This window comes from Notothenia rossii (assembly GCF_949606895.1).
Source record: "Notothenia rossii genome assembly, chromosome: 2".
Lineage (NCBI taxonomy): Eukaryota > Metazoa > Chordata > Actinopteri > Perciformes > Nototheniidae > Notothenia > Notothenia rossii.
This window is the reverse complement of record NC_136904.1, coordinates 30,385,729-30,399,021: the sequence shown is the minus strand read 5'-3', so window position 1 is coordinate 30,399,021 and position 13,293 is coordinate 30,385,729. Positions and strand designations below refer to the sequence as shown.

Below are 13,293 nucleotides of genomic sequence, written 5' to 3'. Positions count from 1 at the left end.
ACTGACACTCCCTTTCCTTAGCTATCTTAATTATTTTGTTTTGAGAAGCAGATAGAGCTTTACACATATACAGTATATATAAATATATATAATGTAATAGATGCCTACCATGCCAGTTTTCCACCATTTTCTTTATGCTGTATTTTCCCTCGATGCTACTGAACTGAGGTGTCCTGTAGGTAGGTTAACGATCCAAATCACAGTACGTTAGGCGTGTGCGATAAACAGGTGAAAGATTAGAGTTGGACTTGGATTAGGGCGGAGGAATCCCTCCTCCTGAGATGGGTGTCTGATCTTTTCTTCTGTCTGAATCATTTTACTCAAGCAGCTTCAGAGGAGTCCATCTGTGAAATAAAACCTGGCCTTGTTTCTGCAAAGAGATATTTATACTGCACATATGTCTTCTTCAATCTTAAGACATTGTGTATTGTAATTGTATTTTTTATACTTTCGCTAATCTTCTTTTAATGCCTGGATGCAAATAACTACAAAAGGAAACTTGAATACATAAAAGAAGTGTTCTAGTTTCATGATAGTTTCGGCTATTCATCTTGTAAAATTATTGTTTCTAAAAATGTTGCTTTTCTGAAAGCTGCTTTTCCTTGACCACAGGGGTTTGTCACTTTCTGCCAAATGATGCAGAGCTAATTGTATATTTTTGCATTTTTACAGATCCACTGACCTGGAAACAGTCACCCAGTGTGCGCTGTCTCTCTGTCTCTTCTTACAGTACTCTGTATGTGAAAAACTGCGTAGACATCATCCACACTCATCTAATTTGAATTGTGTCTGCACAGTTTGACTAAAGCTTTCACTGTCAGCCGGAGCTGCTAGAGCTGTCATGTCTCAACTATCGGTGTGCTGGAGAAAAATAAATAATCTATCTCTTTTCATCTTTTTTTTTCATAAAGAGCATGCTACATGTGTAGCGTGTCATCTGAATAAGAGCCACTTTATGCCCCTTGCCATTTGGTTGGTATAATTCATTATTTTTCTTCCAACATTACTGATGAAGATTGATATATCAATGTATGTGGAGTGGCTAAGCTGACAAAAATGCTAATGACAAGAAATAGGTTGAAAAAGACTATTTGTAAGGACATTCTGAAGTTGTTCTCTGATTATTCTGATCATTATTCCAATGCTGCAGTGGTACAAATAAAAGTGTGTTATCCATTGAACTCCCTGAACAAAACACATTTCTCTTATCACAACTGTCCTTCTTTTGTACAAAATCAACACGGTAATGCCAATCAAGGTTTGGCTTGCTACACATAACAATCTAAACAAACAGCCAAATCCTGAGAGTAGCAGACAACATAATCTGCTAAATATATATTAAAGTCTAGAAATCAAAACAAGCCCAAATTGTGGAGAAGTTTGCTTGATGTCTTCGTGGTTCATGCACAGGGCACTTCAGCAATTTAACATTTACATATTTCACGTCAGGTCTTCATTCCTAGCTGTTTTATAAAGAGGGTTAATAATGTCAGGAAGACCTCCCAAGAAGAAAGAAATGCTGCAGAGCAATTATTTCCTTTATACTTTCCAGTTCTGACAGCTCAAACACACACACACACACACACACACACACACACACACACACACACACACACACACACACACACACACACACACACACACACACACACACACACACACACACACACACACACACACACACACACACACACACACACACACACACACACACACACACACACACACACACACACACACACACACACACACACACAGAGCAGACAAATATAGAGCCGCTTGGTTGATCATGTTGACAGCACGCACTGTGTGGGTGTGTGTGTCTGTGTATAAGAATCATAGGCAAACTCGCTTGATATTACTCTACGCATTGCATAATACAATCAGCTTACATGCAGATCCATCTACAGAGCCTGGTCCTAGTAGGTACATGTGATGTGAAAGGGGTCATAGTGATAACCTCACAGAGCTTGTAAGCCTCTTTCAGAGTATAGTTTTGCTACTGTATGCTTTACTCTCACTTCTCTCCATTGCTCTTGCATTCATCTGTTGGAAATATAAATCCTAATGTTGCTTTGTTTCTTTATGCTTGCCTTTACTGTATGCTTGCTAGCTACTGACAGCTCATATTACTGTTGCAATCTCAGCAAAACTTTTGTGATTCAAAAATCCAAATTTTCTGTTACATATTTCAAAACGATTCAGTTTCATCTTATGAGCATTTGATTGATTTCTTATCACCCGCAAATCAAGTTGTCGTATAAGAAAACTCTTGTGTCGTTTTTGAGGGCAGTAGATATGATGTATTCTGTTGTCAAGTTTGGAGGAAAGAATAGTGATCTGTTTTTAATACACACACGCAACATACACACACAATCACACACAAACAAGTAGTGTGTCAATGTTTATTCCACTGATGAATAGCGAATAGCCGCATACCTACTGTGTCACGCATACTCATCTTGAAAATCATATATATACTCATGTTTGTGTATCTATAGATTTCCGAGGACCCTTATCAATAATGTGCATTCTGCAGCTCCTAATCTTAAGTTAAACCTAATTCCAACCATAAGCCTAAAGTAATACTCAAAACATCCCTTTAACAACAAAATGTCTTCCCCTTAGAGGTTTAAAGCTGAGATTGGTCTTCACAAAGATGAAAGTACAAGTGCAGACACACAGTCACGAGCTCGAGCAGCATTCAAACACTAACAGAGACGGGCACCGAGGAAAAAACATCTCTGTGTCAAGACAATTGAGGCTATTGTTTAGGCCAGTGAATACATCCTGTCAGAAAAACAACTCTAGTGAATCCAATAGTGATGTCACAAAGGCTCTTCATTCATATTTACATTTCTAAATGTCATGTCATATTTGTGGTGAGGAAGGAAACACAGACAGGCAAGACACACAGATAGAAAGAATAGGAGGAGAAAAGAAAAATCACTGAAATTGTGTGTGTGTGTGCGTGTGCGTGTGCGTGTGTGTGTGTGTGTGTGTGTGTGTGTGTGTGTGTGTGTGTGTGTGTGTGTGTGTGTGTATGTATGTGTGTGTGTGTGTGTGTGTGGCTCAGTAAGAATCTACCTGTGTGCGCGGTACAATCGGGAAGAGGTTAAGGGTCGTGGGTCTCTTGGGGCGGTACGTATCCATGGTAACAGGTGCTGCAGGGTCCTTGATGAGAGGCTGGGGAGCGATGGCAGATGCCTTCGTGGACTCTGTGTCACCGTGGTAACCGTCAGCACCGTCGATAAGTTCCAAATGCAGCATCTCTGCTTGGAGCTGGCCAACAGCACCCAGCTCGGCCCTCCCTGACAGGCTATTGGTTCCTCGCCTCACACGGCCCTGCAGGGATTGGAGGAAACGCGCCGTCAGTCAAGGCAGAGGAAGAGAGAGAGAGAGAGGGAGACAGAGACAGAGAGAGAGAGTGTGGATGGGATGAGGAGATTGAGCCGGCCAATTACAGGCTGCTCTGTCTTCCGTCTGTAATGCTCTCTGTGCCAACACTGCACTCCTTAGAGCAGAAAGAGAAGTATGACTATGCCCAGCATCAGCTTCTCCACATCACAGCATTTACCTACATTAACTAATACAATAAGTGTGAATAAAAACTCCTTCTGCTTTGCTAATTAATATTCACTTTCAAATGTGTTTGGCTTTTTTTTTTTAAATTGTATTATGTCTTTTGAAGAAGACTGCTGTTAAATTTAGTTTGGCTCAAGTTTCCCCTGGTTATCCCATTGTGTCCATGTGAGCCTTCATTTGGAGTGTGTACTTTTTCACCAGTATTGATTGACGTATCTAGTCCATTGATCTCATTTTTACTTCACGCAAAAACTGTGGAAGACGTTTGTTGCCAAAGAAAGATTTGATAACAACATTTTTGTCATGTTGATAGAAGGAACAATTAGGAAAACACAGACGGTGGAGACAAAGAGGGGAAATTACATCAGTAAATAGCAATGTCTGCCAACTACTCTGCCTTTATCATAGTAAAAGGGTTTATAGTACAAATTGGGATTATTATGGTTGGTTCTCGCTTTTGCACAGCTAATGTGTTTTAGTAGCTAACCATATATGAACAAGAAAATAAATCACTGTATTCTTATGAAAATAAGTTATCACTGTCTCAGACGTGGCTTTTGTCAGTAGCCCTCAGAAAAACTAAAGCATTCTGGGAGTGTACTGTATATGAGAGCAGCATCAAAAAAAATGCCAGTTGAAAAGACAAGTGTGGAAACATTTAAGCAGATATTTCTGTAAAATTACTCACAACAACCTATAAAACAGTGTCGATTATTCTGGACCTTATATTTTGGACAGCAATATTGACGTCTCATTTTGATCCAGACTCAAATATCTCAACAATAGTTAATAGATATGCCATTTTAACATTCATTGTCTACAGAAGCTGAATCCTACTGACTTTGGTGACCCCTCGACCCTGTGTTATCCCACACGACCTCAAGATTAATATGTGGGGTTCAGTAGGAACTATTGAATAGCATGAAATTTGGAACATACTGTATATTCATGGTCCTTAGAGGATACTTCTTAAGTGATATTGGTGATCCTTTGAGATTTCTTCTAATACCACCAGCAGGACACATTCTCAGAAGATTGTTTATATATCAACAATTGGAAAAAACCTTGTGCAGGAAATCTTAGTGACAGAATGAGGTCAAATATAAATGTGTCCCTATGCTCACATTATTATTCATGAGTAATGATATTTAATTTGCCTAAATGCTGCACTTTTAGTTTAGGACTAATTAGCAAATTAGCATGCTCTACAATTGAAGCAATTTTAGTGAGTATGGTACACTGTGCTTGCTATATATGTTAGCATGTACATGTGAGCATTTAGCTAAAGGGCAGCTGTGCCCTCTGTCATTACAGCCTACCACAGCTGCTATAGCTTTAGAATCAGTCTTGTTCTGCTGTCTATTTCGCTCTAACCTAGAAAGATAAAACCGCCCATTCTAAATCGAGCCTAAAAAGCTCTGCTACGCTCTATTGTATTCAAATGATTCCACAAGGCATTGGCCAAATACATCAGAACAGTTGTTTCCTTTTATGATGAGATTCACTTTGACTGTCTTCTACATTGCTGCTGAAATCAAAACAAGTGACAAGCACAAACGTCATCTGGTAGACAGTTAGTCCGAGGGCACTGGGACAGCACAGTCTGCCTCACTTACCATCACTATCTGCAGCTACACACACACCCCCACCACCCACCCACCCACCCACCCACCCACCCACCCACCCACCCACACACACACACACACACACACACACACACACACACACACACACACACACACACACACACACACACACACACACACACACACACACACACACACACACACACACACACACACACACACACACACACACACACACACACACACACACACACACACACACACACACACACACACACACACACACACACACACAAAGTCACTCTTAAGCCTTCTTCAGTCCTTATCTACCTCTCTGCTCCTGGCATAAACACAGGGGTCCAGTAATGCTCACACACAGTGCACAAAACCAAAGTCTTAAGCTGTCAACTTAATGAAAGGTAATACACAAGCAGAAAGTTAACTTTAATACAATTGACCTTTCGCAAAGCCACGCCCCTAAATGCCCGTTGTCCAATCATATTCGATCCCCTGCGCGGCTCCCTGTGGAAGTCCGACAAGCTTAGCGTTCAAATAAATTGCGAAAATGGTGAAGCGTTGTGCTTATGGTCTTTGCAAATCGGATAGCAGATATCCCATAAGCTTAGAGGGAGAGGGAGAGGGGGAGGGAGAGAGGGAGAGGGGGAGGGGGTGATATTTTACCCGTTTCCTAAACCCAAAACCCAAAACCCGAGAGGAGAGAGGCCGCCAGTGGATAAAGAAATGCGGCAGGCCCCATGCCCAGCTGAATATGGCGAATATCAACAAACAAAAATATGTTTGCTCCAAGGTAAATACGTGCTAACGTAGCTAGCTAGCTAGCAAAGATTACATTCACAAATTAACTAACTAATTTAATTAACTAATTTCACTAACTAACGTTAGCTAAAGTCACACGACTACAGCTGTAAGCTGTGTGCTTATAGGTCGTTTTGACCATGTATATCACTTGATGCATAATAATGTCTGAACAGCTGAGCTCCGTTATTAGTCTACCTGTGGTCAAAGTACAAACAAGAAAGCCAACAGGCAATCATTCATTTATATTTTTGCTTTAATCTTTGTAGCATTTTGTTAATGGAAAGCCTACTGCCGACTTCCCTAATCCTGCTGCACAAGTGGGCACCCCGACCCCACAAAGGAACAACAAGGTGGATGCAGAAAGCCACCAAGGAAACGGTAATTAACTTTAGACAAACTACAACATTTAATGCCTCTTGTGATTGTATTGTTTTATTCCAAAAATAATAATAATATTTCCGTCGAATTTGACATACAGCTCATGTGGTTTTTCACTCTTGCACTGCGACCTGTAGCCTGTAATAGTGCCTCTATTGATGTTGTGCCTCCCTCTTTTCTAATGTTTATACTGTGGATATAACCCTCCATAGCGTATTGTAGCCCCTTTTGTCGGGACCTGGAGGATATTGCTGCGTTATTGCTCCAAAATGAGTCTGTTAAGGCGACTCCGACGTTACGGAGACCCTCCATTATGGCTTTGTTTAACGCATCTGGCTCTCAGCTTGTCGGACTAGCAACAGTAACCAAGGGGGGGCGTGGCTTTGCGAAAGGTCAATTGCCGCACTCCAATTCACCATCCGTTAAAAGTATTTTCAATTTTCTAATGTTTTTGTGTTACTGTTACAGACTATTTCTAAACCATCCTAGACTTGTATTTTGAGTGTAATTCATTTGCCAAAAAACACGCCAAAAACGAATTTATATATTTTTTCCTTCTAATTTATTTTCACATGTTTCTTTATATATACAAATGTTTCATTACATATACAGTATGTAATTGAGTCTATTAGACAGGAGTCAAATTCTGATTCATTGTTTTTGTTGTAATTGAACTACGAGAATAGTTAAATTATTCTGGTTTATCAGTAAAATACGAATTGGCATGTGATGATCTAAGATCAAAGCACTATGGTAAAAGAAAACCAACGCCACTTCTGTACCAGAGCTGATCTAGAGACAGGAGGACAACAATGTAACGGTTGTGTTAATACTCAGCCGCCATGGTAACAACATTAACCACACTATGGATTGTTTCAGGAAAGAAGATCAGTGATAGTAAAGCAGAACAGGTATTAGTGTTGACTTAAATCACATTTGTATGCAGAGAAACACTGGAGCCAATAATTCAGAGGTCTCTCTCAAAAGAGAGAGGCTTTTCAATTGGGACTAAACTGGGAAATGTTTGTGCGGTTGCATTTCTATTGATTTCCCTTCTCCTTATGAGTCTTTTAGCCTTAATACCAATACAATGCATGTCTGTTTCCAAATATTTGTCCAAATGTGGCGCGCAGATGTTGCTTTCTATTAACAGACAGTCTTGACAAGCACGTTGTATTTCAGATTTGGTCAGAGGTAAATACATTTAAAACCCCAGTGCAGGGTGTAAATAATGGTAGTTGGGCAAGAACCCAAATGCTTATTTGAAATGAAATATACTGTAGATAGATAATCAGTCTAAAGCAAAAGTGAATAATTAAAATGTCAAACATTATTTATATCATATATAATCTATAGAGTTCACAGCTGTCTCCTGTCCTTCCAATTGTGATCTGTCTATCAATCTATCAGCCATCCATCCTTTTCATCGATCCTTCCACAAATGCACTCATCTCAATCACATCTATAGAAAAGGTATGAGAGAAGAACAGGCATTCAGAGCAACGGGTGTTTCATGTGTGCTGTTACCATTGAGAACAGCTGTGACCGTTTACTAGCTTACTCATTCTATTTATATGGCCAATGCAAAGTGCTGAACACCATTTTTTCTTTCCATGTGTCAGATAACCAAGGCAAATTCATTCTACTCCTTGTATTTCTATGGTCACATCGAACCACTGCGATGTAATCACAGTGCAGCCACTCCCTTGCCATTATTTATTGTTTTTTGTTCACTTCTATCTCCATCTCTTCACCTGCTGAAGATCGATACCTGCTAATGCAGGGGGATCTACTCTTCCTCTAATGTTCCATGACCTCAAAATATGGCTGGCCCCTTTAAGAGAGCCCCAGCCCCTGTTGCTAGGAGACAAGGGGCTCAGTGACGTTTAGCAGCTGAGGATCTGCAGCTGCCCTGAAGCTGCTGTGATGCTGGGCTCTGGTGCAATCAGAGCACTATTAAGGGGGAATCACTCACCAACAGGCCTAACATAACAAGATAATGCAATGTAATATAATAATAATACAAACAAAAAGGACAGCAGATGCAAAAAAAGGAGAGAAAATCAGAATAAACAACAATAAATAAATAATGTGATATGCATTACTTTGACAGTTTGAGTATCAAATATCTGAATCATAAACAACATAAACTTTTAAAGGATTATAATCTATTTAGTATATTTAAACTAAAAATAAATCTTATCGTTTTGTTCTTCCAAAAAAATCACTTTATGGGAAAGTTAACTGTAGATATTCTAATATTACATGTAAACGCCTGTCCCTTCAACATAGTCTCTATAGCGGTAGCAAGCATTGACATTGTTTTTTTATTTTTGTGGAGACCGAAGTGGAGAAAAAATAAATAATAATAATAATAAATCAGGTGGACACAAATATTAGTCCAAATGAATGCTTCTGTCATTGTTTTAAGTGCTTGCTTATCTATAATCATTACAATTCTATCAAAAGGGTTTTTAACTTGTTCCACTGCCTTTTAAGGCACACATTTACTCAATGAAAACAAATAGTCAGCACAGCTTTAAATGAACCCTTACTAACCTATACAAAGATAAAAGTCCCTGCACCACAAACCATGTAAACAATAATGGATTACAGTATATTGCTGCTTATCACACTGATTGCTCCCAGTAAACAAGGTGTTGGTGTCCGTTGAAACGCATGAATGTCAGCGAACTATACCCAGGCGCAGAGACACACAGGCTCCTCTGCTTTCTGTGTGTGTTGATGATGGATCTTACTCTCTGCTGTTACCATGTGATGATATCATGACGTGGGCAGTATCCATGGGGGCAGCGGGTGTGCACGCGCCAACTGTATTGCATGTATTTTCAGCTCTGACATGTGGTAGGTGAGAGAAACACTGTTGCCATGGAAATAGGTCTCCTTCTCCTCTTGTTAGTGTTTTGCTGGCCTCTCTCTTCCTAACTAACTCTGCTTGGTTTAGCTCCCTTCCTCTCCTTATCTGGGTTAATGAGATCTGCGCCTGCCGATGAATATTGATGTAGCACTGTTTATAGTTCCTTAAATACTTATAACACTGAAATACAATTAATCATCTACATTTGCAAAAAGGATTTAGAAAACAATATACGCAAAGTTATAAAGTGAAAGTCTTATACAGTATATAACCATATAATAAGTATATGTTGATATAAGATAAAAAAAATATTAACATGCACAAAAAGACCCCTCCTCCTCATATTTGAGTAATGGCATTCCTGTTAACAATTTAAAATCATTATAACATCTACCCACCATATGTTCTACATGCTTCTAAACCGGGTTTTTTAAGACACTTCAATCTTTTATTTATATTGTATGTCTTTATATTGTGTGCTATACATATCCAAATTATTCTATGTTTACATTTTCCTGTCACCTGAGTAAATAATAAAATACCTATAAAACAAGCCATGAACCACGGTAATCAATGCAAAACAACTGTAAACATTGGGGTAAAAAGCATTGTAATTAATTAATGTGTTTGATTTCTCAAACTACAGAGTCAACTATTCATTTGATCATTTAGTAATGAATAATGTAGTCAGCGTGTCTGTTTTCAATATGATAATATAAGGCAGTCCAGTAGAAGTATAGTATATCTGTTAAATAAATACAACATAGTGGTAATGTATGGGTTTCTACACTCACTTAATGTTATTGCCCATTCTTTCCGACCCCACCCCAACATATGACTTATTCAGCCATGTTCACATGACAAATGGCTGCTAATCTAATCTTTTCCCCCCTGCACACATACATGGAAGCACTTTCCTCCACAGCGGTTTGCATAATGCATGTTGTCATATCATGTCTCTGAGGAACATCACATCTCTGTAATGTTTCGTTCTGGACATCAGCTGCTCCACATTAGCCCTTCGTAAGTATGGCCATGTGCAGATACATTAGGGAAATCCATATTTTTCTCTCTGTTTTGAGATTCTATGAACAACACATTGAGCCTGTTCAATGAGGATTTGAACTAGGGAGTGAAAGCCCCTTTAGTGCATTCATCTATGTGTTCCCACCAGATCTGAGGAGCTGCAATGATTCAATTAGACTAAACAAAATACAACTGCTTTGTCTGAGAAGTGAAACGGAATCCTGGTGCTTTTCTTCCTCTCTTTCTTCTTTTTCTTTGTCATAAATTGTTGTCATACTACAATGTTTTAATAATTGTTAAACATTAGAGTTTTTAAAAAAAATAATGTAATTGAAAAATGCCCGAAAAATCTACAGCATGACTTTTATTTTTAATAGATATAAGCATACGAATAAGGAGGATAAGGATATGCTTAAAAGATCTTTATGATTTTCTTTTGGAAAAAGGCTCTATAGCCTTATATTGACACTACAGGCAACCAGTGCTTGCTTACTTTGTGAATGAATCCTATAGTTTAACTGTTTGCATCATTAATGGTGTGTGTCTGAAAATGAAGTTTAGCACTGCTATATCTGCCCAAGTAGTTCCTTGACTGTAGGAAATAAGTAATATCCACTAATAATGGATGTTAGTCAAAAATATTTACGTTCTACCAACTCCAGATTTGAAAGTTCCTGTTCTTTGGGAAGAGGTTCCTTTGCGTGATTGTGGAAAAGCTTCATCAGAAGAGCAGGGGCAGGGATACAAAAAACTACAGAGGGTGATTGTCTTTGGAGCTAAATGTTGTCTTTTTATGAATGTGGTATCTTTGAAATCATTCCTTATTTTTCAAGGATTAATCCTGTGGATAAAGTGGGGGTTCATAGTATTTTCTTAGATATATTTTCATTGTTGAAAAAGGCCACTAAAGCTGCAAGTAAAACATATGAAAGTGACGACAGTCGTTTATTTCGTAGTCTATGTTGTTGTACATACTACTGTAAAACACTAATGTGATCAGACCCCAGTTTGACCTTCAGCCTTACAATAAACACTATGTCTGTCAGTTAGGAAATGCCCTATACCAACCCACCCACCCACCCACCCACCCACCCACACACACACACACACACACACACACACACACACACACACACACACACACACACACACACACACACACACACACACACACACACACACACACACACACACACACACACACACACACACACACACACACACACACACACACACACACACACACACACACACACACACACACACACACACACACACACACACACACACACACACACACACACACACACACACACACACACGTCTGGAGTGAGTGAAGCACCTAAAATGTGAGCGTCCATTATTAATGTATCCTGAAATTCCCCTGGGGTAATAAGCTCACTGATGAAGTCACCACTGTGCGTTTGTATACATATAGAGAGGGCTCTGCATAAAGTGCTCACAACCCCCTACCCCCGCCCCCCCCTAAAATGTCCTGCAGCTGAACCACCTGCTCATGCATTTATAAAGTGGTTGGTCCGCTAACAAACACTGTGCAACTTTGAATGGAAAGCAAGGATAAAGCGGTGTCTCTATTCCATCTGAAATATAACAGAAGTAGAAAGAGCTTCAGTATTCTATTATTTTCCATTTCTAAACACTGAGGGTAATGCATGTCTTGCAAGAAAAAGTGAAAAGACATTAAAAGAAAAAAACACTCAGAAATACAGCCGACCTGTGAATTTTAGTCCAATATCAACTTTTCTTCTAGCTTTTGACCAACTCAAGATGTTTTAATCTTTAGATGCAGATGTTACACTTTTGCTATTTGTGAGCTTGTTAGCTAAAAACAGATCCCTACAGTTTAATGTGGCCGGTCCAACATTACCTGTAGGACTAGAATATTCGTACAGTTTATTTGTAGCTGCAGATATGAAAATGAGACCTTTACGTTGAAGGGATTCTTATGTTAGGGTTAAGCAGAAGAAGAAACTAAAAACTAAATGAAAATAGCAGCAATTAAGAAAATAAACACTGATGTAATTTGTTGTGGCTTTTCATTTTGTTTTCAGCAACAAAAACCTCCATCTGGTGGGATTAAATGCTTATGAAACAGTCATTGAGATTATTCTGCAATTGGCTTTAAGCATTATGTGCTGTAAACTCATGGTTTTGTGTTGGGTGTATGAGGGTTAAATTAATGGGGTTCAGTCTATGTGAGTGTAACTTTAAATCTGGGTGGAGATTCGCGGGGTTTATTGATGTTTTATAAATAGAGGGGAACATAAATTAACGTCATTGAGATTGAGGAATCAGGAGAGGCCACTAGTAAATGTGATTATTGTACTGAATGTGATTTAATGTTTATGGGATATGTGTGATCCTAATTGTTGTATTGTTGGTGTCACTCTGGTCGTGCATGGTCGGGTAAGAGTCAAGACCCCCAAAGGTGTGAGGGCTCACGAGCTGGTTTGTTATGGCCTAGAGGAGATCGCCAAAGTGCATCGGAGCGTCAGACCTGAACAGCTAAAGAGGTTCTTTCCAGAGATTGCAACGGACGAACTGAATAGACCAGACCATGTCGAGCTTCTAGTCAGTCACAGAGAGGGGAGACTCGCTCCACAAAGACTGAGGATAGTTGAAGACCTCGTCTTATGGGAAGGCCCACTGGGTAAAACCGTGGGCGGAGCACATCCCAGTCTGTTCGAGGATGTAAGAGTGGCTATGCACCGGTCCAAGACTCACTTCACTCGCTCGATGAGGACAGCTGCAGTGGGGTACAGAGAAGTAGTCGAGAGTCCTGAGATCCTGAGGGAAGAAGAGACCAAGAGTCTGACTCAGGAAGTAAAGGCAGAGACCAGAAATACAACTGCAACAAGGAGAGAAGTTCTCGAGTGGTGGAAGTGGGACAGCATCGGTGCAGCCTGTGAACCCAGGTGTGGTGGGTGTCGTTGCGGGACATGCCAGCCAGGAGGAAAGGAAATTACCCTGGCAGAAGTAAGGGAGCTGGACGTGATTGAA

The 13,293-nt window shown here is 39.7% G+C and overlaps 1 protein-coding gene across 5 annotated transcripts in view; it reads right to left on the bottom strand.

Moving 5' to 3' along the window:
* Nucleotides 1–13,293, bottom strand: part of mapk8ip1b (mitogen-activated protein kinase 8 interacting protein 1b) — a 59,716-nt gene that overhangs the window by 14,759 nt on the left and 31,664 nt on the right. For all 5 annotated transcript variants that reach the window (XR_013805334.1, XM_079665471.1, XM_079665472.1 and 2 more), the window contains one exon: nucleotides 3,088–3,345. Coding sequence is in view for 4 of the 5 variants with exons in the window: in XM_079665471.1 (XP_079521597.1) it covers nucleotides 3,088–3,345 (258 nt within the window). In the remaining variant the exon portion in view is untranslated. The remainder of the gene's footprint in view (nucleotides 1–3,087; nucleotides 3,346–13,293) is intronic.